General features: G+C 42.2%; 1 protein-coding gene across 1 annotated transcript in view; it reads left to right on the top strand.

The window, feature by feature from the left end:
- The window catches only part of HBS1L (HBS1 like translational GTPase), a 90,535-nt gene extending 73,523 nt beyond the window's left edge, over window positions 1–17,012 (top strand). Inside the window, exons 13-18 of the mRNA XM_004465281.4 lie at window positions 987–1,091; window positions 4,353–4,443; window positions 4,857–4,965; window positions 11,002–11,102; window positions 13,497–13,641; window positions 14,798–17,012. Coding sequence (XP_004465338.1) covers window positions 987–1,091; window positions 4,353–4,443; window positions 4,857–4,965; window positions 11,002–11,102; window positions 13,497–13,641; window positions 14,798–14,809 — 563 coding nt within the window. The 3' untranslated portion in view covers window positions 14,810–17,012. The remainder of the gene's footprint in view (window positions 1–986; window positions 1,092–4,352; window positions 4,444–4,856; window positions 4,966–11,001; window positions 11,103–13,496; window positions 13,642–14,797) is intronic.
- The last annotated feature ends 9,353 nt before the right edge of the window (window positions 17,013–26,365 follow it).

Raw genomic sequence — 26,365 nt, 5'->3', positions numbered from 1 at the left:
AAACCTCATCTCTGCTCTTGAGACACACGTCTGCTGCCGCTACACCTCCACCACCTGTGCTCCCGAGGGTGCCGTTGTTGGGAATTCTGTGTGATCTCTGCCCCTGGAATACAGCTTCTTTACCTGTCTGCCAGATTCAGCCATGCTTGTTACTTAATTTCCTATCTCACAGTTAAGGACGTCATCTCAGATTTCTCCAGAGCTTTTTGTCAGTATCCCCCATTAACCTTATCACTCCAAACCTCTCACTCCTTCTTCCTAAAGTCTTGAATTCACCCCTTCTCTACAGGTGGTGTGTGTGCAATTCAACCTCTGCTGTGCTCTAACAAATACCGTTATGGTACTTCTCTGTTCAGAATTCTTTACTAGCTTTCCATTACTTAACTGAAGGCTGAAATTCAAACCCCCTGCATGACTGATTTGTCCCTTGCCTGCCTGTGTAGTCTCTGTGAGGCCCCATCATATTGACCACAGGTGGCTCTTAGTGCATGCACATCAGTTACGACAGACCTTTGCACACACACTTTCCAGGGTTGGCAGTGCCTTCCTCCTTCCCCTGCCCAATCACACAAGCTTCCCCAGAAACTCCCAGTCCTTCTGCAGAGCGCTCAGCTCAAGTGAAATCCTCCCCTTTCTGGGGACATTGACCTTCTTCTTCATTTCCCTTGCACATTATGAATGGAATTTTCTCAGGACGGTACAGTTGGTTTTGTCTATCTCTTCGCTAATGTAACTCCGTAAGGGTAGAGACTTTTATTTTCATCTCTTTATCCCTATAGCTGGTCCTAAAGTATTCAATATAATATGAATATTTTTATTTGCAGGAAAATCTTTAAAGAGTAGAATGTGACATGCCATAATTATAAATACGTTAAAAATTCTGAAATGATTATTGCTTAATATCCATCGAACTATAAATGTAAGGAATAAATATTAGCTAACATAACATTGCTATATAAATCATAGTATTTTGTCATATTTTGCAGATCAAGGATCTGGATTTTGTGTAACTGGTAAAATTGAAGCTGGTTACATCCAGACTGGTGACCGGCTGCTAGCAATGCCTCCGAATGAAACGTGTACTGCAAAAGGTATTCCACTACAAGACTCTTGGTAAACAAACCTTAGAGTTGAGACAGCATTTTTTTTTTTTTGCAGTAGTTTAGTTATTAACTCCAGAGTACATAACCTCTTACCAAAATTGTAACTGATTGTCAAAATGATACTAACTGTCAAAGATAAAAATGTGAAAACATTAAACGATTTTTTTCTGATGTGACTGTGTATATATGTGTGTACATAGAACATTCCAACTATGGTAGCCTGGTAGCTTTTTTTTTTTTTAATGCTTATTTGAGAAGTTTGGTTAGGGCTTAACCAGGCTGATAGATACCTGACAGATACATTTAAAACCTTATTTTGTAGCAGAAATTACATCTGGCTAAACAGACTGCTATAGTCTGTTACTTGGAAATGTATATTTCAGAATTTCTATAAATTAATAGCTTTGATCACGTGTATACCAGAAAACATTGACAGGGAGTCCTAATTAAGAAAATAATATGCAAATGTAGAAAAACCTGATGTTGAAAAGAGAAACTGAGTTAATGTGCCCCAGTCATTGCCTTTGCTCATGGGTCTAATATGTATCTTTTCATAATGGCTGATAACTATGTCTCATCATTTGACCTTAGATTAGACATACTATTCTTTTCCTAATTCTGATTAGAAGTTTATAATTCCCAAATTTTGGTAATGGATGGTGGTGATGGTAGTCCAACACTGTGAGTGTAACACCGTGTAACACCATTGAATTATATACTTGACAGTGGTAAAAATGGAGAATTTTATGCCATATATATGTTACTGCAATAAAAATTTTAAAATAGAATCCCTAGAATTGTACAACACAAAGAGTGAATCCTAATGTAATACTGTAGGCTATAGCTAGTGATTTAATTATAATACTCTTGGCACATCAATTGTAATGATGCACTACACTAATGCAAATTGTTAATAATCCAGAAAACTGTGTGGGGGAGTGGGGTAGTATATGGAGACATGGCATGATTTTTCTTTAAACATACAATTGCTCTAAAACATAAATAAAAACATAAAATTTAAAATGTACATGAAAGTACCGAGGCAAAAATACAACACCTAGTAAACTAAAAAATGTATAATTGCATACCTCCCTTATTCCAGATTTTAACTAAGCCTCTGACTTCAATAAAAACCTGAAAGTCTGCTTTACCCTAAAAAGTAATACTATTTTTAACTAATTTAAGCTAAAGTATAGCAGTGAAAGGTTAAAAAAAACTAAGTTTTAATGTTTTTCTTTGTTAATATAATTTATAGTTTATATTCAGAGTTGTACCTGACTAGTTTGCAAATTTGAACATACATTTGGTTTGAATTAATTTGCTCACTTTTTAAAAGGAAATTTCTTGAAGATTATAAGAAATTAATGAATATCTGTTCAAGGAACATAGTAACCAGAACTTAAAGATGAATAAGGGAATGAAAACCAAAGTTATTCTTTTTGACCTTTTTCTCTCTGCCTGCACAGGGATCATGAAAATTCTGATTATATAAAATATGATAGGCACTTTTTAAAGTCTCTTTTTTCATAGATGCGTTGTTTTCAAGTGTACTTTCCTGCTTTTATTTTAAGTGATTAAGAGCTACACATATTTTCAAATACTAGTCATGTCTTTGTGTGTGAGCAAGCTATTTTGAGAATAAGTAATTTTTTTATAATCCTCAAACCTGTATTTTTTTGTTAATTGAGCTTTTAGTATGAAGGCTATTCAAAATCTTGAGCCAAAGGTAAATCTTTTTGGATGTAAGTAGCAAACTGCTGTCTTCTATCCCACATTTCAGAGCAAAAATCAGATATCATTTTTAATTTATATTAAAAACAATTTATTAGTTAATATTTAACAGACATTCCTTAATATGGTACTTTTTAATGTTTTTGGAGTCAAGAACCTCTTTGATACCTTTATGAAAGTTATGGCCCATCTCCTGATTAATGCAGATGACTACTTAGAGGACATTTTGAATAAAACTGTAGGTGGTCTCATCTCTTAAAGCTCTCCTTGAAATCCCTAAAGATCTCTAAGAAACTGTCCCTTGAGAGTGTGCTTCATTGGAAAAATGAGTATTTTCAGTGAGACATGTATAAATTATAAGATACTAAAAACCAATCAGGAACTGTTGCACTGGGGATGGCCTTCACATTGTCTTCATCAAAAGATTCCGGTTCTAAGAAAAAGGAACTTACTCTATAAATGCAGAAAGTATGGGATCACTTGAGGGAGGAAGAGATATGATGTGGGGGCATTTTCAGGACTTGGAGCTGTCCTAGGTGGTACTGCAGGGACAGATGCTGGACATTGTGTCTCCTGCCATGGCCCACTGGGTGGACTGGGGGAGAGTGTAAACTATAATGTAAACCACTATCCATGTGGTACAGCAGTGCTCCAAAATGTATTCACTAAATGCAGTGAATGTGCCATGGTTATGAAAGAGGTTGTTGATGAGGGAGGAGTGGAGTGAGGGATGGGGGGTATATGGGGACCTCATATTTTTTTAATGTAACATTTAAAAAAAAAAAATAAAGAAGGGAAAAATAAAGCCTTCAGTTAGAGTAACTTGAGTATTGTCCTTTGAAATTGCTGTCTAGGATTACCTCTAGGTGCTATAGTTATGACACCTGGGATCATTTTTAAATTCAATTTTATCACTATTTTCTTAAAGATATCTCTTTCTTTGCATATAATGAGTGTTCAGAATGCAGATCTCTCTCTGACAAGTTGTCTTTGAGCCAGAAATAGTGAGGGGGCTGTGAGGTCTATCTGAATACTGAATTTGTATGAATGCCCAGTGGATTACTCAGAATACTGGCTAGTGGTGGGTGGCTAAATAAAAACAAAGCAGAAGAGAATAAAATACAACTATCCCTCTTCCCCAGTCCCATCTTCTGTGTCCTTAAGAATAATTTGAACTGTGTCATTATTAAGCCTGCAAAGAAATATTTGAATGGGACCTGCTTATTGAACATAATAGTTGTGTCAGTGTGTTTAAAACTCTTGATTAAATAAGCAGAAATCAGCCTTTTGTGGGCACATACAAGTCACATTATACCTAGGGTGGTGTTCCAAAAGAGTCAAGTCTAGAGGAAGTGTGTTTTCCTCAACGCTCACAGTTAACACTTCTCACTCTCGATCCATTCATCTTGAAAATGATGAGTAGTGTCTGATGAAGCATAAATCAGCCAAGTTCTCTTGGTTGTTATGTCTTGACATCGAAGTGTTTCACTGTATGCTTTGGTTCTTACTCATTTCCAGGAATCACCCTGCATGATGAACCTGTTGATTGGGCAGCAGCAGGAGATCATGTTAGTCTTACTTTGGTTGGGATGGATATCATCAAAATCAAGTGAGTGACAAAATGATTTTAAGCAACCGTTGTTTTATATACAGGGCTCCAAAACATACATGTTTGCAATCTACTAGTTCATCTGAAAGAATGAGAATTTGAAATTTCATTTGGCCAAACATAAACTCCTCATGGAAATATAAGAATGTTAAATGAAAAACCAAGTCTGTGTAAATTTGGAATGAATATATGTCATGTTCTTTGAGTGACATCTGCAAGATAAGAATAAGAATATAAGGTTAATGGCATAAAACCATGCTTTATCTAATCCAGAAGGGAGTATTTAGAGAAAGTCCTTAATTTACTTATTTGTCTTTCTTTTTATATGTTTCAGAAGTATGCATATTGAATGTAAATGTATTTGTCCCCCATCTACCTTCATTCATTCATTCATTCATTCATTTATGTTTCAGTGTTGGCTGCATATTTTGTGGTCCCAAGCAACCCATCAAAGCCTGCACTCGCTTCAGAGCCCGAATCCTTATCTTTAATATTGAAATACCCATCACTAAAGGATTTCCTGTAAGTTTCAAAATGTTTTATTTCTTCTGTTTCTATAAATTCATAGTAACTTTATTCTAAAAAGTACTAACTTTATTTTTAAGTGGTGATGCTAGAATTTCAAATAACATGTTACTCTAACCCAGAAAAACATAAATTAAAATATGGAAATCTTTACTGTTTTTATTTTGTTCCTTGAGCTTGAGGATTTTTTGATAGTCACTGAGGACTTATTTCATAATCAATAGGATATAAACTGATGATAAGCATAAAAGTCATCCAGGGAAAATGGTAAATAAATGCTTTTTTTGCTGTGTTCTATAGGTCACCTAAGTATTCGTATTCAATTGGCTCTTTTTTGTTTTCTTTTATATAATAACCTTTTTAGTATCTTTTTTTAAACAAATCTGTTTTATTGATGCATATTAATAAAGCATACAGTTTATCCAAAGTGAACAATCAATAGTATTTGGTATAATCACATAGTTGTGCGTGCATTACTTCACTCATTATTAAAACATTTTCATTATTTCATTAATAATATAAACAAAAAAAACAAAGAGGAAAATTCCTCACCTTTCAATATCTGTTTCCCCTGCTATACATAGCTGCTATTTCTGGCTGTTCTTGCACAATTATTTATTTATTAAGCAGTTTTATTGAGGTATCTTCACATACCTTATGATCTATATTAAGTCTATAATCAGTGGCTTTTAGTATAATCACAATGTTTTACATTCATTATCTCAAAAATTTTAGAACAATTTCATTACTTCAAAAAGAACAACTCCACACCCCTTAGCATTCCTTCCTCAGCCCTACATAAACACTAATCTAATTTTATCTTTATAAATTCATTTATATTTACATTTTATATAAATGGAATCATACCATATGTAGTACTCTATGTCTGGTCTCCGTCACTTAATATAATGTGGCTTTTTTTGTCTGATAGTAACATTTTATAGTATTAACCTACATTTGTTCAGCTTCAAAGAAAAACAGTCTTAAATATACAATTTTACCCATATTCATATTTCACATATTTAAGTCATTAATAGGGCAGTCATACAGTATTTGTCTTTTTGTGTCTGGCTTGCTTTACTAAGCATATCCTCCAGGTTCATCCATATTGTCATATATTTCACGACTTCATTTCTTCTTACCACAGCATAATATTCCATCGAGTATGTACTCCACAATTTGGTTATCCGCTCATCAGTTGCTGGACACTTGGGGGGATTATTTCCAGCTTTTGGCTATTGTGAATCAACATTGCTATGGACATTGGTGTGCAGATGTCCATTACTGTCACTTCTCTCAGTACTTCTGGGAATATACCTAGCAATGATATTGCTGGGTCTTAATGTAACATTCTTCAGAGTGCATCTGGTTAAGAGGTTCCATCAGTTTGAAGCAATAAAACATGATGAAGGAGGACCTATTAAGTGCCAGGCCCTGGACCAGGTGCTAGAAAAACAGAAATTCAACACTGTTCTCACTGTTCAGATGGAATTTCCCAAAGTGTATTTTGAAAATAGTAGTTAAGTGAGATTGCTTGTTCAAGTTAGTTTTAAAAAGTATTGCTTGCTTTATCTTAGAGATTTTCATTGTGTACATGTATAGTATAGTTCTGAGAAGTCCTACAGTAAAGAAAGCTCTAATGCAAATGTTTAATCCAGGGTTTCACAAATTCATTTAATCCAGGGTTTCACAAATTCATACATGGCTTCTGTATTGTGCCATGTATTGTGTGTGTTTTTTTTTAAATAACACATTGTTATAGAAAATTTTGGAAAATACAAAAATAACATCAGCAGAACCTGTAGTGTTCTACTGCGTACATGTCCGTGTGTCACATGTCAGGCCATCTACCTGCTGGTCGGCTTGGCACGACTTGGGTTTCCTCCACAGAGGCCCATGTGGGATTGCGCTGCAGCAGCCTGCCCGGCCCCTGCCTGCCGCGAGGCATCTCTTTCACATCCACCTTCTGTGCAGCAGGGATTTTATACTGCAATATTCCTCAGCCAGGAAGAACCTTACTTGCGAATAGTGGGAAGACCTTGTTTTATGTGTAATTTTTTTCTCATGCGTTTGGGACCATACTGTTTATAATTTTGTATCTTGCTTTTGTCACTTAACAGATGAACAGTTTTTCCCATTAGACTTTTTTTTTTTAAACTGGTCAGCTCATATAGTACAGATTAAAAAAAAATTTCTCCTTGGGATTAAATGTCAGTTTGTTTTTACCATTTGGTGCTTTTGAAATAAAAATAAAATTGACCTTTAAATTTTTTCAATTTAGTGATAATGTTTTAGAGGTTGGGAAGATTTAATTAAGTTCATTTTATACTTAGATGTCTATATTTGAGTTCAAACAGTAACCATTAACTTTGCTTTATAATTTTTTGTAAATTCTCATATAAAACAGTATTCGTAAGATACCGTTTAAGTACTTTAATGAGGTTTAATTTCTCCCAAACACTAAAAAAGGAGTAAAAGCTCCTATCCAAAAAAAATTATTATAGTTGAAATAATTAATTTTTAAATATTTAAAATTCATGTATTGATAGCCAAATAACCAGAAATTAATCACTTATGCACAAACAGAACTCATTCTTAGAAAGCTGTTTATCCTTCAAGGAAGACGGTGGAGTGATTGGTTACTGCATGTTTTTACTCAAAGACGGTGGAGTGATTGGTTACTGCATGTTTTTACTCATGCAACGATAACATTTGCCAGAGGAGAGGAAGAGAGGTCGAGAGGTCAATAGTTACTTTGAATAGTAATACTGTCTCTCTGCCAACTATAGTTTCTTAAAAATAAGTATGAATTGAAAGGTTTTCAGTGCGCTTTAGGAGATTCCTTCTGAATATATTGATTCACAATTACCAGGGTAAAATTTGTTTCAGAAAAGAGGGTCAAATTTTGTCATTCACCCCAATGACCATGGGAGAAAACTTGAAATATTTTTAACCAAAAAAGACTTTCCAAGCAATTAAAATTTCATATTTAATAACTAATTCCTTAACACAACATAAAGATATTCAATTTTCCCTCAGTTTGTATGGTAAACTCTATATGTCTTTAAGAGGAAAAAATTGAAGAAGGGACTTAACTTTAATTGAATTCATATTATCTGATATTTTTTAAAAAGAAAAAAAATTCTCTTGAAGTTTCAGGAAAATAAGAACTTGACTTATTTTGGCACCTTAGCTATAATCCATTGTAGTCAATAAAACACTTGATAATCTGATTCTTATAACCCCATATTATACACAGGATCCCAACCCTTATCTCAAACCCTTTTGGGCCGGTGTGTTTCCGAACTCAGAAATTTTCAGATTTTAGAAAGGTAATATGATGCATGTGTTATAAAACCCCTAGCCTAGTATGGGGCAGCACCTGGTAGTCAGTCACAGTGATGGATGTTGACACTCAGTGAGATAAATAAGGACTACAAATCCCTTCATTTTGAGTCCAATGTTGCTAGTAAATGAAGTTCTAATAAACTTAGGAAAAACTTCAGGTTTTCGGTCTTTTAAGATTGCAGATAAAGGTTATGGACCTGCAAAAGTATTGTCCCCATTTTCAGATGAGGAGTTAAGACTCTAAGTGGTTATAAATATACTAATAGTTTGGTGACCCAGATCACCTAGTCAGCATGTTTCACTCTGAAATCCATTGCTTTTTTTCCTACTACACTAAGCTGCAGATTGCTTTGAATTACATATGACTTTGGTTATATACATTATGAATTAAAATGTGAGGTAGTGTACAGTCTCTTCCCAGTTACCTGCATGGAGGTTTTTTCCACGCATATATTCAAGTATTCTTTGTGAGCAGTGTACTCTTTGTAAGATGCTGTGGGGAAAGACAGACAGACAACACGTAATCCAGCCCCATGCCACTCCAGCCCATTCTTCATCTACCCTGATTGTACCCTGGATCCCATGGCGAGCTCCCAAAGGCTGGGAGGGGTTCAGCAGAGCTCTGCACTTCTGTTGTTCTGAACTGGGCCAGGCTGGAGACCACTGTCGTGATCACACCCCAAGCAGAGGGTAGGGACCCCTGCCTACATGCCTGCACCTAAGCTGCTGTCACAAGATGTTCCTGCGATGTTAGACCTACGCTTATGTTACACTGCTACTCTTTGAATACACAAATGCCATTTTCACCTCTTTTCCACGGCAGCCTTTTTCCTTAGATAAGAGTTGTTAATTCTTTTGGAATCTCCAGTTCACAGAGGTTAGATGCCATTGAAAAAGAAAACCCATTTACCTTTGTAGAGAATGGAGGTTCAGTTGAACCTTTTTTTTTTTTAATGCCTGTGTGACTGATTTTCTCCACATGGTTTAGATGTCCTTCCCCCTTCATGCTTTCATTCATCTGAAATACTTACTGGTGCCAATTAAATGCTGGGCCCTGGGGTACAGTAGGGTCGAGGGATACCCAGGTCTTTTTCTCACAGTTATATTGGCCTGGGATGAGAGACTTTGAATTTGCAGTTAAAGCGAAGTGAGTTATTCTACAGAGAGATTATAGGGCATGGAAGAAGGGACCCAGCTCAGATGAAGAGCTCAGGCTTCTTGTCGGAAGTGCTGTTCTCTTGGGACCTGGAGGTTGAGCAAGGCGAGTACGAGTTAGACATTGAAGGAGCTGGAGCTGAGGCGTGTGTTCTAGCCAGGAGACAATGCACCTGTGGAAGCCCAAAGGTGAGAGCCAGCGGTGCCGGTTGGAAAAGAACGTGGGAGAGGTCTAGAACGCAGAATGCAAGGAGGATGGAGAAAGGTGAGGCTGTAGAGGTTAGATGAGGTCAGACCAAGAAGGCCCTTGATGCCTCTGGTAGAATGAAACTTTCCAGGGTTTCAAAAAAGTAAGGAAATGTCATTACGTTTGTATTTTTGAAAAATCGGTCTGGCGGCCATAAGAAGAATACATTATCAAGAGTCGAGAGTGGTGGCAGAGAGACCAGGGACGAGCCTATATTTTAATTCCAACAAGAGCTGCTGGTCTTGCACCACTGTTGTGACAGTGGGGAGAGAGAAGTGACAGGGCGTTGCTTGAAGGACTTTACATGTCCATCACCTCGATACCCAGAGAGTTCCCACATCCAGGGCTGGGCATCTGCAGTCTCTTTGTGTTTCTCGCCTTCTCCAAGTGCAAACCAGAGGCAAGATGTCAAAATGTTTCTTCCAGCAGACAGTATATTTACAAACTAATTAAGACTTTGCTGGCTTTAAACTCACCTGATCTCATATTCTCCCATTTTCTGATAAGAAGTCTGAGGCAATGATATTGGGGTTGAGGGTTGTTAAGGAGCTCACCCCAAATCACACAGCTGGAAGATGAGAGTCAGGATGTGAAACCAGGTCTGTCTGACCTCAAAGCCTGTCTAACCTCCCATTAAATGAGATCACACATGACAATCACATCACATAATACTTGGTACCCAGTAGCTGCAAAATGTTATTTTCCTTTTCTATATATCTAATATTTTACTCTTATTATCCATGATTGACTACATCATTACCATTGGATGCGACATGGTCTCTTCCTTCATTTTTATAATTGAAACTTGTTGAACACTTGCCATAAAAAGCACTGTATTATCCATCCTCTTTCATCTCATCACAAACCTGTAAGACCTGTCTACCTTATAGCTCAGGAAACAGGTACAGAGAGATTAAAGTGAAGGAGTTGGGATTCAAATCCAGGATCTTTCTCTGTTCCTTCTTACAATAATAACTAATTGTTTAAATGCCCAATTGTCTTACATAACCTTTACAACAACCCTGAGATGCTGTTGTCCTCCACATTTCACAGAGCATAAAGCCGACAGGAAGGGGATACAATTTCCCAAAGTGTACACAGCAAGTGGTGGTATAGAAATGTGGATGGCCTCCCCTGACCTTTCTCTGTTAATAAGGAAGCAGCTGGAGAGCCTGAAAGGCTCCAGGTGGTAAAGCTGAGTTGAGTTTGATTAATGTAAGTGCCAAAATGGAAGGCAGGAGATGTTACCGTAAAGAGATTTTTAGTGTTATTTTTTGTTTCAGGTGCTGTTACACTACCAAACTGTCAGTGAACCTGCTGTAATTAAACGACTGATTAGTGTCTTAAACAAAAGCACAGGGGAAGTCACAAAGAAAAAGCCAAAGTGAGTGTTTTATTGCAGATTAAAAAAACACACGCAAATTAAGCAATTTAAGTAAACTCCTTGCAGGTGAACTCATTTATATAGTATTTCTCTTTGTGATAAGTGAAATATATTTTTACTTATTCCAGAAGTCATGTTTTTCAAGGTCTAGATTAAAACAAGCTCACATGCAAATAGGTAAGTTCCTGTCTAGGTTTGAATGCTAATACAATCTCTGTTCTGTGTGGTGGCAGAGAGTGTGAATTGGAAATAAAAATTTCTGTGTTATGTATCAAGCCCTAAATACTGAAGTAAAAATACGGGCATTTAAAAACCCAGTACATTAAAGATGAATTTGAGTTACGCTTAGCCTGTAGTTCCAAGTTTCAGGTGAGTGCTTTCCTCGGTGTTCTTGTTACCTCCTCTTGAGCATAGTTGCCTCTGCTGAGAACAAGCCCAGGACAAAGCGATGTGCGTCCTCTGTGTGCCCACTTCCCCCACGCAGCAAGCAGCGTCCCTTCTGCTTGAAGCCCACCTGGAGCCTTAGGTGGAGGTCTCCCCCACCACCACTGTGCTCCCCTCTGACTGGCACTCCCGTCCAGGCCGAGGTGTGGCAGTTACTCTTTGCCTGAGACAAGGTCATGATTTTTTCAAAGGAAGTGCTTCCTGGGAAACTAAGTACTGTAAATAAAAACAAACTACAAAAGACTAGCGATGAATATTACAAAATACAGGTTTTTTCCCCTGGTCCACCGAGGGCTCAACACAGTTTGGCTTGGCCGCTTCAGTGTGGGCTTTCTGTCACTTCAGCCCCATGGGGAATCCCACCCAAAATCCCCCTTCTTGGTCCTTGGGTGTTCCCCGTCTTCTGCACCTGCACAGGAGGCCCAGAGGTGGTTAGTGGGTTCATGGGTTGGCTGCAAGTGGAAGAGAGAATCTTCACACTGCTTTCCGCCCATGCCTGTCTCTCCTTTAGCTAGGAGGCAAGGGCTAATCTCTCTCAAAGATGGTTCTTTATTTTTAACCTGAGTCTTTAAAGCTTCTGGCATGAGTATTTGCTGTGTTTTGAGAAATGCGGTATCACTATGTGGCTAACATTTCTTGAGGAACACTGTCTTCTAGGCTCTATCATCAGTGCTGTCACATGCTTTATATTCTCAGCAACCATATGAAGCAGGTACTGTTGTTCTTGTTTTCAGTTTAGGAAACAGGATTGAAAAAACAGCACGACATGCTCAAGTCCACCTAATGAGCAAATGCCGCAACTGGGGTTCCGACCCAGCCAGGTGGCTCACATAAATGGTGTTCCAACATCTAGGCAGGAGCCAGATTACTAGACCCAGATAGCTGATTTGGAAAATTCTCAATCTGAAATTGGCTCATGGTATCTAACCCTGTCCCTGCTCACGCTACACATTCCTAGCTCAGTGGCGCTAGCGTTAACATCTTCTCGTGTTAGTCCTCCCTGCCCCTCTTCCCAGTGGCCTTCTGTATAGCTTTAGTCCTTTTCTCTTATTTTGCACCAACACCGTTTGGCCCTCACGTTGTAGGCTCTCGATTACTTTATGTTGAGTGGAATTTCTAGAAGGTGAATTAAGGGTAAGTCATGAAGTTATTACATGCTCTCCTTCCTAAGAAATGGAACTGTTGGGGCTGAATTGTCCAAAGCCAATATTTTAAACTTTGATACTTTTTAAAATAAACTTGTTTGACTTAATCTATCTGCCCCTAAAAGTGGAATTTATGATTGTTCTTCTCATTCTTTCTAGAGCATGTCAAAGTAAATTGGAGAACATTTTCAAAATGTCCCCTTTTGGTTTCTACCCCCAGATACTCTCTCTAAGCCCGTTGGGCCCACGCACAGGCTTTTTTGGTTGGTCGGTCGGTTGTACGATACGCTTGATCATCTGACCCATGCCTATTCCCCTTCAATTCCTACAAACAACCTATTTTGAAAAAAACTTATTTTGTCTTAAACCTTTATTAACGAACCAGTGTTCCTATGTGGGGGAAATGGGGTGTGTATGAGAGGGTGAGAGAGAGAGAGGAATTTCAAGGAGTCAGTTGGTTCCAGGATTATTCTCTTTAAAAATCACTTTCAACACACTTTCCAGCAACTAGAATTCTATTAGGACAGAGGGCTCTGTACTCCTCTTTTAAAATGTAAATGCCTCTTTATAGGATTAAAGCTTATTCTCACTTTATTAGATAATTGAACTTCAGCAAGGAAGGAGTGCTAGAGGGAGAATTAGTCAGGAGGGCCAGAGCATTTTAGGGTACAGTTTTTTCTTTCTGTTTATTTTTGGAGACACTAAGTTGGTTTGTCTGTTGAATGTGAAATGCTCATTTTTCAGGCTGTCGTGTTACACCTTTTCACCTCTGTTGCATCTGCTTGTTCTTTTTTTTTCTGGATAGGCTGTTGACTAAAGGTCAGAATGCACTGGTGGAGCTGCAGACACAAAGACCAGTCGCGCTCGAGCTCTACAAAGACTTCAAAGAGCTGGGCAGGTTCATGCTGCGGTACGGTGGCTCCACCATCGCTGCTGGTGTCGTCACGGAGGTACTCCCGGGGCCTGGCCCTGGTGTCCTGGGTGGCCACATGTCATCTTCCTCCTTCAGGGGTGACCACTGAGGTTTCGTGGCTTCAGAGAAACACAGTGAAGGCGATATTAGAACCAGATTTTAAAGTTTATGTTAAAAATATAAGAACATAAGAAAAATATCAGAAAATGTTTGGTCTTAACATTTCTTAGAGTGAGACTTCCAGATATATTCCCCACAAGGAATATTGCTTAGAATTGAAGGAAATCTGTTGCAAAGTAGATCAGTAAGAATGCAGTGTCCCAATTAATGATGTCTTTTAACAGAGGAGACATTGTTAACATTTTTTTCTTTAAAGAATTGGCTTTCAGTGCATTTAAAAGAATTCTATTAAAAAATTCCATCAATATACTAGTAATGACTCAGAAACATATCTGTTATATAATACAAAGTGCAGTTGAGTTTTGGAGAAAATAGTCTTAACGAACTCAATTTAGTAATGTAAATTTTCTTCCACACTGTCATGATTAGTATGACTCTTTAGTCTATTTTATTTTTAAAGGGGCTTCATTATTTCATGGTTGTTTTCTTCATGAAACTTATTCATTTAATCAGAAGTCTCCTTTGAGCAGAGGACTTGAAGTTGCATCAAAATTGTTTCGCGTGTGTCACATAGCTAGTACCTTAAGTTTAGGTTTCTAGAGCACCAAAAACTTGATGTATACCATGATTCTAGAATACGTGTGGAAGGCAGTGTAGGGGAGAGGAGGAGGGAACAGGCCCCAGCGTTAAACTGCCTGCTCCACCAGCTTCTGGCAGCACGCTTGCAGAATCGCCCCTTCAGTGTACTTGTCGATAAAAATGGACTGATAGAGCCTGCCTCCTAGAGTTGTGAAATGAAACGCCATCGACAGCACATGGCACAATGATTGCACACACACAGCACTCAATAGATGGTCCCAGCAGTGCTCGTTGTCAGCAGCACCGTTCCATTTGTCAGGGCATTCTTGTGGAGATTGTGGAGAGGTTGTATTAAATCTCTGAAATAGCACGGCTAAGGAAGGGAGAAGTGACAGCAGAAAAGAAAAAATGTTTCCTCTGGGTGTAATAATTATTTCAATGTCATTTTATAATGTGACCGATTAAATTAAGCACATATTCTTTTCCCTTTACAGATTAAAGAATGATGGGTCAGACTTTCTACCATGTTAACAAAGGCGATGAATTAGCTAACCTCTGTTTCTAAAGAATCCAGTCATCCTGTTAAAGGAACAACGTGCAATTGATATTTTGTAAATGAGAATGAAAAGTAAAGCTTTAAACAGATGGAAAGAAGTATTAATAATCAACTCCTGCAAAAATTTCACTCTGCCAACCAATTGGCCAAGAAAGGCTGATATTGCACTTTCATTTTAAAAACCAGCTTTCCCTTTACAATTTTAGTAAATGGATTTGCCTCACTGAAGTTTATGGAAACTATCAGAAATATGCATTAGTAGATACTGGATCATAGTGAAATGAATTATCCTTCCAACCAAACCACAAATGTTTACAGTTTTCTCTCTTGGTTTTCAATTGTACTGCACACTTTTTAAAGAAAAATAACTAAACTGGGTCGTTGAGGTAGTTAATATTTGACCTGAACACTTTTTTTTAGTTAATGCTAAGATTTGCGGCAGGTTATAGAAAAGGTGTTTTGTATGGAGTGTAAGTTGTCTCCCCTCCAACAGGTAAACTTGTGATAGTTGATTTGGAATCAGTGGAGGCTGTCCCTTGGGAAATGGGGATATTATTTAAGATATAAAGCTAGCTAATAAATGCCTTAGTTTGTGCATACCAGCAGAGTGTGTTTTGTTTCTTCAGCATTTAGGAGGGTCTCTGCCATTGTCACTACGACTTCGGTTTTGTGGAATCTTCTCACCTAAGAATTTCCTGGCTCTTTCACATCAGTTCTTTTTATCCTGATAACAGCTGGTCAAATTTAGTCTCATCTCTTCCTAACTGTAATTTAACTTCGTTTTCCCTATTTTCACTCTTAGAATTATTTATCTGATGCCTGTATCTTTTTCTTGTGTACCTTATAGATTTTAAGCTCCCTGCAAGTGAGAGTCGTGTCTTTAGACTCACTCACAAACTCCCAAGTTAATTCACTTTTTCATTGGAAAATAGAATGATTTGTCTGTTGTTGGCTGGTCATGCACCACATTTTTCTTTTTAATTGAAGAATAAAATACCGCCACGTGTGCAAGTCACTACTGTGCCATTTGGCGAATGTTCACAGTTGTGCACACACCTGGATAACACGTTTCTTTACTAAAAAGTATTTGTGTAGTTGTTACTTCACAGGAAATTTTCTGAGGTAAAGTGTTTGGTTTACATTCCTGTGTTAGAAATCATCCATGGGCTTCAGCAAAGCAGGAAAGACCAGGCACTGCAGAGGTCTGAGGTAATCCTGATTTGAATCCAGGCCCGCAGTAGGTCCTCCGGGGATACAGAACTGACAGGAGAGATATATGGTGTACCCATTATGAGATTCATTATAGGAGTTGGCGCACATGACTGTGGGGATGGGCAAGTCCAAATCGAAAGGGCCAGCCTGAAGCTGGGAACTACATGAAGGTTTTCGGTGCGTTCCCCAGAGAAGCTGGCTGGCTGGCTGAAGTAGAGATGAAAGTTCTCCCCTCTGAATGCTAAAATCGCTTCTCCTTGGAAGGCCTTCAGCTGATTGGATGAGACTTCTCTCGTTGAAGGCAATCAACTGAAGATTTAAATCCACAAAATACCCTCACAGTAACAGGCCAGTGCTTGCTTGACCAAACAACTGACCAACACAGCCAAGTTGACACATGAACGTTACTGTCAGTTTCTATAGAGCAGCTCACACAATGTTGATGGTGCATCTTCCTGTTGCTGGTTTTACGAATTGTTCCCCTGGCTTTGTCCTCTGACCTTGACTTTCTGTGAGGCTCCTAGGATAATCTGGCATGGAAACATAGAGCCATACCTTGACCTTTCTACACATGTTCATCATTTATGACATTTGAGCCCTTCTGCATTGTGGGAGGTATTTCAGAAAGCAGTTTATCTAGACAGGTTTTTTTTTCTCATGAATATGCACACCAATTATAATTGTAACCATTGTTAAAATGTAATCATACATTTGGAAATACAGGAAAGTAGAGGGAAGGGTAAAGTCCCCCCATAATTCCATTACCCAAAGGTAACTGCTGCCAGCATTTAAATGTCTCTCCAGTGCATATTTATCTTTTATGTAGTTGTGAGCAGTAGCCAAGATAATGAAAATTTTGGCTGGAAATATGAGTGGTTTTTAAAATTGTTGTAAAAAATACAAAATTACAGAAACTCAAGTATAGGAATTAATCAAGATTATACAGTGGTTTTTTGTTTTGTTTTGTTTTGTTTTTAAAGTTTCCAAATAGGTCGAACCGATAAAGGCTCCTGGATCATCTTCCAGTTTTCCTCTCAAATATCCATGGAAGTATATGGGGAGTTCCCTCCCCACCCGTTCATTCCCAGCCTGCTGCCTTCCCGACGGGAGAAGCTCAGGTTCAGGCCCTGGTGGGGGTGGCAGTTACTGTGCGGAGGGGGATGGAGACGTCTGGGGGCGCCGGGCCGAAGGGGCTGGGAAGGAGGAAGGGCAGCCCCTGAGGCTGATGGGCTGCGCCAGGGGAAGAGGGGGCTGCGCCTGTAAGTAAGCGGCCTTCCCCGAGGCAGGCAGCCTCCTCGGGGGCACACCCATCCGTCTGCCCTGCCTCCCAAACTGGCAACATTTAAAGCCCCCCAGCAGTAAACAGTATTCTTCAGAGCCCGCCCCTTTCCCTAAGAACAGCCCCAGCAAGGGAACCAGGCGCGGGGCTGGGAGAGGCCGGCGCAGCCAGCAGCCCCCTCGCTGAGGTCAGAGCCGCCCTGATCAGGGGCTCCAGCCTGCCCGCAGGGACACGGGACAACTGGATGAAGCCATCGGGATCTTCAAAACTGCCAGAATGAATGAAGACTTAAAAAAAAAAAACCTCAAAAATGATAGAGCACTGGGAACGACCAGCTCCTGGCCTCTTTCTCGGGGCAACCCCCCCCCCCCCCCCCCCCCCCCCCCGCCCCGGAGCAGCTACAGAGCGTGCCTTCTCCTTGGAGCGCGCTGGTGGCTGCCACTTTTATTTGTATGACAGATTACTGTTCTCTCCTTCCGCTGTAACGTAATTGGTAAAGAAACTGCAGTTACTTGTTTTAGTCAGGAGAGGGGGGTGTTTGGTTAAGTGCCCAGGAGTACAATTCCTGAGTCTTAATGGTAAGTAGATGTTTAATTTTTTCAAGAAACTGCTGAAAAATTGTCCATAGTAGCTATATGAGTTTACATTCCCATCAGCAGTGTTTGAGGGATTAGGTTTCTCCACATCCTCACCAGCATTTTGCATTGTCATGCTTTTTCATTTCCACTGTTGTATTTACTACATGTGTAGTGCTATCTCATCATTGTTTTAATTTGCTTTAGTTGAAAAGGATGAAGGGTCTAGAGCAGTGCTGTGCAACAAAAATGTGAGTCATATACGTAATTTAAAATGTTCTAGCAGCACATTCAAAAAACATGGAATTAATTGTAATAATTTTCTTTAACTCATTGTACCCCCAAATTATCATTTTAACATATAATCAATGTGAAAATGATGTGTCTTACACTTACAGCACATCTCAATTTGGACTCACCACAATTCCAGAGCTCAAGAGCCACATGTGGACAGTGGCTGCCATACTGGACAGTTCGGACTGGGGCAGGGTTAGCAAATTCTGATCAATTGGCCAAACCCAGACCACAGCCTTATTTTTTTTAAGATTTGTCTTTTATTTATTTCTCCCCCCTGTTGTCTGCTCTCTGTGTCCATTCACTGTGTGTTCTGTGTCAGCCTGTGTTCTCATTAGGCGGCTCCAGGAACTGATCCTGGGACCTTCCAGAGTGGGAGAGAGGTGACTACTGTCTTGCACCACCTAACCTCCCCTGTTCTACTACGTCTTCTTATTTTCTCTCCTCTGTGTCTCTTGTTGTGTCATCTTGCTGCGCCAGCTCTCTGCGTCAGCGGGCACTCCTGCAAGGGGCAACTTTCTTGCGTGGGGCGGCATTCCCACGCAGGGTGGCATTCTTGCATGGGGCGGCATTCCGGCATTCCTGTGTGGGCCAGCACTCTGCGTGGGCCAGCATGCCCTCACCAGGAGGCCCTGGGCATCAAACCCTGGACTTCCTATGTGGTAGAAGGGAGCCCAATTGGTTGAGCCACATCAATTTCCCCCACAGCCTTATTTTTGCAAGGTCCATGAACTAAGGAGGCCTTTTGCATCTCCCCCTGCCCCCATGGCTCTCTCCTCTGCTGATTTTTTTTTTCTCTCTCATCTGCTCGTTTCTTCTTTCAGAGGCACCAGGAACCGAACATGGTACCTCCCGTGTGGGAGGCAGGCATCCAACTCTTCAGCCACATCCACTTCTGTTTTGTTTTTAATTGCTTTCTGCTGTTATCTTGCTCATTTTTGATCATCTGCTCATGGTCTGCTTGTTTTTTTCTCATCTGCTCATTGTTTTTGCTTGATGTCTGCTCGTTGTCTGCTTCTTGTTTGTCTTCTTTAAGAGGTATCAGGAACTGAACTTGGGACCTCCCATGTGGGAGGTGGACACCCAGCTCTCTGAGTTGCATCTGCTCCCCCTTTTTGCATTTTTAAAAGGTTGTAAAAATGAGAGAAGGGGAGAGAGCAAGAAAGAGAATATGCAACAGACCATATTTAAAATATTTATAATCTGACCCTCTACAGAAAAAGTTTGCTAACCCTGGATCTAGACAGCTTTTGTAGAGTGGGAGAACTAAGAGCATGCTGTCAGCTGATAAAAGAATACAGTGGGGAGGAAAAGAAGGCTGATGCATGGGTGCCAGGTGCTAAGTAGGGGAGGGCTGGCATTAGGGCTGCTGTCTAAGTGAGTCTGACAAAGGCAGAGGGACAGCTGAGGACGTCTGCAAGGGTTTCTGAAGGTTGAGGGATTGCCTGGAGACCCTCTTTTCTTGTGGACACCGACATAAACAGGCCATTGGCCCCATGAGATTAGTCCATTCAAAAGTAGGTAGTTGAGGAAGGTGGTTGGTTTTGAGGGAAGATGCATTGAGTTCCAGGCTCCCCCTGCCTTCTGGAGCCAGGGAGCCTTGGGGAGCGAGAAGGCACTGGAGCCGACAGGACTTTCTTCCATGTCACTTGCTCCTTTTTTTCTTCCATATTTCCTTTAAACTTCTCATTTAAAACTTTTTTTCTGATAATTCCAATACCTGGCCTCTTGGTGGCCTAAATCTGGTACCTTGTTTCCTTGTGTGTGTGATGACCTTTGTAAGCTCATATTTAGTTAATATTAACTTGGGGGATCCTGAAGACATCCCAGAAATTTCTCCCAGAGATGATTTGCATTTGTTTTTGCTGGGAGCTGGAGACGCATCCCAACCTGGCACTGTGCTAGCTCCCTTCTGGGATCCTTGGCTTAACTTGGGGCACAGGTATGGTTGCCCACCTGGCCAGGTGCCCAAGGCACAGTCTTAGGATCTTAGTTCTGGGTCCAATATTCCTTCCTGGGTAGTCCTACTTCTGGGCTCACTTACCACTCACAGTTGCCCATTCCAGCTCACCTCATTATATGCTTTTGTTTGTGTGTGTGTGTGTGTGTGTGTGTATGCACGTGTCCCTTGGAGATTTTCCTTATTCCCTCTTCAGCCAGTAATGCACTAAATGTATGTTTTATCCAAAAAGGAAATGAATGGACAGGACTGAGAAAGCCCTTCCCAGTAACCATGTTTGCTGTAGAGACAGAAACAGAAATCTACTTTTCTACTTTTCTCTGTTTCCCAAATTTTCATATTGTACTTGCATCATTTTTAAAGAAAAGGAATAAAAATAATATATGCATTTACAACACAAAATAGGAAATATATATGTGAAAGGATACTCAATTCCCCACAGCACAAGAAATTTAAAATACTTTAATTTTGAAGAAAGATGTCACAATAATTTGGTTATACTCAGATTTTTTTCTAAAGCAAAACAATATTGTTTACCAAAGACAACAGTATTTACCTGGGATTTGTAGCCTCTGCTAAATAACTTGAAGGGAAAATTTAACCCCCCACCTCCCAGAACCCCAAAGTTTAAAGAGCATCATTAATATATAACTGTGGCTTCCTCTTGCAATTTTCTGGGAAAGCTCTGTCTGGTTTTCAGTGGTTTTGTCTATGGTTTATGTGGAGGGGGCTGTTTAGTAAAGGACTCTAAGAGATACTGGGCCCAGATCTTGGAAAGTCAAGTGTGTGAAGTGGCCTCTGAGTCTTAACGGATGATCAGGAGTTAGCCAGTGCATATGTGTGTACATACACAGACATACACCTACATGTATGCAGATACACGTGTATGTGTGAGTGCATGTAACGAGACTTATTCATTGGAACAAATTGACTCACCTGATTGTGAGCCTGGCAAGTCAGAGCCACAGGCAGCCAGGCAGGCTGGACATTGCAACCTTGACGTTGCAACCTTTGAGTCTGAAACCTGTCCGGGAGGCCAGCTGGCTGCACCCTCAGGGAGGAGCTGACCTTGCATCTTCAGGCAGAATTTCTTGTTTTCCTGGAAACCTCAGTTCTGTGCTCTTAAGGCCTCCAGTGGTTTGGATGGGGCCCACTGCCTGTGAAGGGTGCTCTCCCTTCCACTCAACTGGTTAAAGGTGCTAATCCCATCTAGAGTATACCCTCAAGACCTCCAGGGCCCGGCTCGACCAAACAAGTGGGCGCCATGGGCAAGCCAGGTTGACTCAGAAAGCCAGCCAGCCCTGTAGGGTGAGGGAGAAGCCAGGAGGAGCCCCCCGAGGGCAGGCGCGCGGTGGGAGGAAGGAGCCAGGGCCCGAGGGGAGGTGGGTGGAGGCTGTGGAGAGCTGCCACCCTGTCGGATCTGCGGGCTGCCACCGGAGGCCCCGCCAGAGGGGAGGGAGTGCCTGGCATCACGTCCCTTTTCCAGTTCTTGCAGCAGCTCCGCAGGTAGCTGTCATACCAATTTTTCAAAAAGAAAGCTATGACAGAGGAAGTTTAAAAAGGGGTTTTCATAAGGTCTAGGTCAAATTGCCCCCCAAGTTTGCCATCTCAGATGTGGGGCTAAAACCAGGGGAGCCATAATCCCTGAGATGCAGCTCCCTCGAGTCCCTCGAGCAGGAACCCACAGCCCGGAGGACTGCACCCCGTCTGCCCCCAAAGGTGGTTAGCTCCCACCCGCTCCTCCATCGCTGTGCACCCAGCAAAGAGAGGGCAAGGTGGGAGTGGACGGCTGTGGAGCAACCTCAGGGAACGTGGGCACGTGACTCTGGTGGTGGAATAGGAGCCGGGGAAGACTGGCAAAATCTAGAAGAAAGGAGCATCTCAAAAGCCTGCACTGGATGGTGTATGAGTCAGCCAAAGGGGTGCTGAGGCAAAATACCAGAAATTGGTTGGTTTTTATAAAGGGTATTTATCTGGGGTAGGAGTTTACAGATATAAACGATAAAGCATAAGTTACTTCCCTCACCAAATCTATTTGGAGCAAGATGGCTGCCAACGTCTGCGAGGGTTCAGGCTTCCTGGGTTCCTCTCTTCCAAGGTCTTGCTTTCCTCTGGGTTCAAGGTTCCTTCCTTCCTGGGGCTGGCTTCTCTTTCCTCTGTGTGCTGACTTCCTGGGGCTCCAGCTTGAGTCTTCAGCATCAAACTCCAACATCAGAAACCCTCAACTCTGTTCTTTCCATGCCTTTTATCTGTGAGTCTCCGTCCACTAAGGAGTGGGGACTCAACGCCCTAGTCATAACTCAATCATGCTCTGGTACAGATCAGATTACAAGAACAATCCAATATTTCTTTTTGGAATTCATCAGTAATGCTAAACTGCTCCAGATGGGGCAGTCAGGAATGCCAAATGCTCAGTTGAGGAGAGGTAAGGAAAAACCTCAGGTCCCCACGGAATTTACCAATGACAGGGTCACTGTCACTGGAGCAGAGTCAGGGGTAATGGAAGAAAAGAAAGGACAGGCTGGGGGGCAATCGTGGAGTGCGGGGCAGGGGTGGGAGCAGGGTGGAGGGGAGCAGTGGGGGGTGGCAGGTGGGAGGCGCAGAGAGCCCAGGCCCACTGGCTGCATCCTCAGGGCCAGCGTCACCAGAGCCCTGGGGTCCACCTGCCTCAGCTGCCGAGACTTGGAGGCGGCTGCCCTGTGGGCTGGGCTGCACCCTACCACCGAGCTGACTCCGGGGGGTTCGTTCCTCGACCCCTTCATGGGGCCAGAGGCAGGGGGCTGGCCAGGCGGCCTGGAAGCCCACGCAGAGACGCTTAGCGCGCACGTGGGCAGGAGCAGAGCCGGGACGCCGAGGCTGCCACAGGGGCCTGGGCCAGGAGGAGCGCCCCGCCCAGCCTGCCCACAGGCCGCGGAGCCTGGCCAGGGCAGCGACCAGAGCCTGTGGGGGCGGCGACTGCGCTTGAGGAGAAGGCTTCCGCGCTCTGACCCGGGCGGGGACCCAGCGAGTGCGGTGAAGGGGCTGTGCCACGTCCAGCAGGAGTCCAAGAACGAGCCTTGAACGGCCTTCTAGTGGGAAACCATCTGCGTGTGCACCACAGATACACAAGGCCCCTGGTGCCCCTGGCCGGGCGGTTCCCAAAATGCACGCGCAAAGCCCTGCCATTCAAGATTCTTGAACTCACCTCCTCTGTGCCCAGCGGCAGCTGAGAAAGGAAGACGACCCCCCACGAGGCCGGAAGGTATTGGAGCAGTAAACGGTGGGCTCGCACACCACCTGGGCACACTTCCAGGGCATTTCTCCCACTTTTGGATAATGTATTTTGTGGAAATGTTTTTTGCCTTTTGACCTAGGATTTTTCCACCCAGTTTCCCTTTGCAAAGGTCTATTAGGGGGAAGCGGATGTGGCTCAGGTGATTGGGCTCTCATCTACCATATGGAGGGCCCTGGGTTTGATTCCCGGGACCTCCTGGTGAAAAGCAAGCTGGCCCACGTGGCATGGGGACCTGGCAACAAGATGATGCAACAAAAAGAAACAAAGAGGAGAGACAGTGGGAGACACAACCAACCAGGGAGCTAAGGTGGCTCAAGAGATTGAATGCCTCTCTCCCACACCCAGAGGTCCTGGTATTGGTTTCCAGTGCCAGAGAAGAGAAGACAAGCAGACACAGAAGAACACACAGCAAATGGGCCTAGAGAGCAGACAGTGAGTGCAAGCAGTGGGGGGGGGGGGGGGGTGTTAAATAAACAAATGAATCTTTAAAATAAAGTGTATTAGGACTCTCCAGAGAAAAGAACCAACAGGAGCTATGCACACACACATACATCAGGCAGACAGGTATATAGTATATATATACACGTATTGTATATGGGTTTGTGTATATACATATATTTGTGTGTACATATGTGAATATTGGGAGATTTACTACAGGGTTTGACTCATGCGACCACAGGGATTAGCAAGGCAGGCCACAGTTAACCCCAGGGAAGGGGGCGATGAGCCCCTGGGAGAAGCTGGCTGGCACCCGTGTTGCAGGAACGTGTTCTCTTTTCCCCATGAGTCCCAGAGCGGGTCATTTACATAAAGCTAATGATCCGTCCTCCCCAGTATCCTGGGGTTGGGGTACATAGCTTTTGTTTTCAATGGGTTTTTAGATGTGCTCTGGAAAATCAGCATCGAGAAGGATCACTCTGCCATCTTCATGATTTGGTGGAGCAGTCTGGTAGCAGGAAGCCTGCACTTGGCTACCCACTCTAGTTACTTAGAGGTAACCACATGATGGTTGCTGACTGGTTAAATCCACATATGGCCCTGGAGTAAGACTGGGATAAGCAAGCTTCCTGCCTTGGCCATACCTCCAATGTGGGCCGGGGGTCTTTTGCTCTGCAGATGTTTCAGGAGGCAGAGGACTGAGTTTTGTGTTTGATTCATTTAACAAGGGGAAATTTACCCAGTGCTCATGCTTCCCCCAAAACCCAATAAAAATGAGGTTATTGTAGGTCCTGCAAGTGCAGTGTGGGGTTGGGGTGGCTGAAGTCGGATGACAGACAGCTGAGGGTAGAGGAGCCTGGAGGCAGAGGAGGCTGCGGGCCTAACAGATAGTGCTCGGCCAGGGCCTTGCGGCACGAGCTGGGAGGTTTCTGTCTAAATGTAGTGGGTTGGCTCATGTCCAAGAGACAAGGTGAAGTCCTAACCCCTGGCTGTGAATGGACCTCACTTGGAAATGGGGTCTTTGTGGATGTGCTCCAGTTAAGATGAGGTCACAATGGTTTTAGGTGGGTTCTAAATTCAACAGCTATGGGGAGTGAATGTGGCTTAAGCAGTTGGGTGCCTGCCTCCCACACGGGAGGTCCTGGGTTCAGTTTCTGGTTCCCCTATAGAAGATGAGCAGATGCAGTGAGCTGACACAACAAGCAGACACAGTGAGCAGACACTATCAGAATACAATGAGCAGACACAGTGAGCAGACAATGAGCACAGACAACAAATGCACACAGTGAGTGGAAACAAGTAGACAGATGAGGGAGCCATCTCAGGGGTGGGAATTAAATAATTAAATTCAATGGCTGGAGTTCTTATAAGGAAAGGACAGACAGGCAAAGGCGAGGATGGTCAGTAGCCACTAGAAGATGAAGAAGCAAGGAAGGACAGAGGGATGGAGTCCTACCAACGTAGATTTCTGACTTTCAGTCTCCAAAACTGTGACACGATAAACTCCTATTGTTTTAAGCCCCTTCCCCATCAGTATGACCAAAATCCATTAACATAAAAGAAAAGAAAAAAAGATAATCTGGAAAAGGAAATGTTAAGAATTTTAAGCTGAGAAAAAAAAATCATCTTTATACTGCTTGTGCTTCTGACTGGTTGGGAGGAGGGAGCCCTCTCCGAGAATGTGGTTCTGTTGGATAAATGAGTTATATTTCCAAAGCTTCAGCAGAGGCTCAGGGCTGCTGAGGAGGGAAGACCTGGAGGTGGGCCGTGGTTCAGCAGAACGTCTTACGGAGTTGATGGGTCTGCAGGCGCAGGCCAGGAGCCTTTCTGCACAGGCAGTGGGGAGCCTGTTGCTTTGCAGAGGTGATTAGCAGGAATTTTGGAGAATACCTGGGGAAGAGCGTGACGTGGAAGCAGAGAGGGTCTGGGAGGTGCCAGGAAATGACACCAAACGACCAATGAATTTTAGAATTCTGGTATCGAACATTCAGTTACATTTAGTTAACTGCAGAAGGAGTATGTATTTATAGGCTGATCAAAAAATATCCCAGCAGTTCAAATGTGGATAGAGAAAAAAGAGGAAGAGACCCTTCCCTTCTCCCCCTCAACCCTCAAGTATGTAGACATCCCAATGATCATACGACACCTATTATTCATTCGCTTCCTTTTTCACTTAACAATACATCCTGTATTGTAGATGTCACGGTTATAATATTCACCCACTGATGGACATTTAGATGGTTTTTGGTATTTTAATTATCATTAAAAACAGTGCGCTGTGACTTATCTCCTTGCATACGGGCAAGTGATTCTGCAGGAGAGATTCATAGCAGGGGTGTTGCTCGGACTGAAGGTCGGCATCTGTAAGTGTTGACGAGCCTTCCAGTATCTCCCATCAGTGGGGAAGGAGAGCACAGGCTTCCTCCTATTATCTGCGGGGGATACTGTTGATCCTAAAAACTGTTTTCCAGTCT

This window comes from Dasypus novemcinctus, chromosome 11, assembly GCF_030445035.2.
Source record: "Dasypus novemcinctus isolate mDasNov1 chromosome 11, mDasNov1.1.hap2, whole genome shotgun sequence".
NCBI classification, from domain to species: Eukaryota; Metazoa; Chordata; class Mammalia; order Cingulata; family Dasypodidae; genus Dasypus; species Dasypus novemcinctus.
This window is presented reverse-complemented; position numbering and strand designations above follow the sequence as displayed.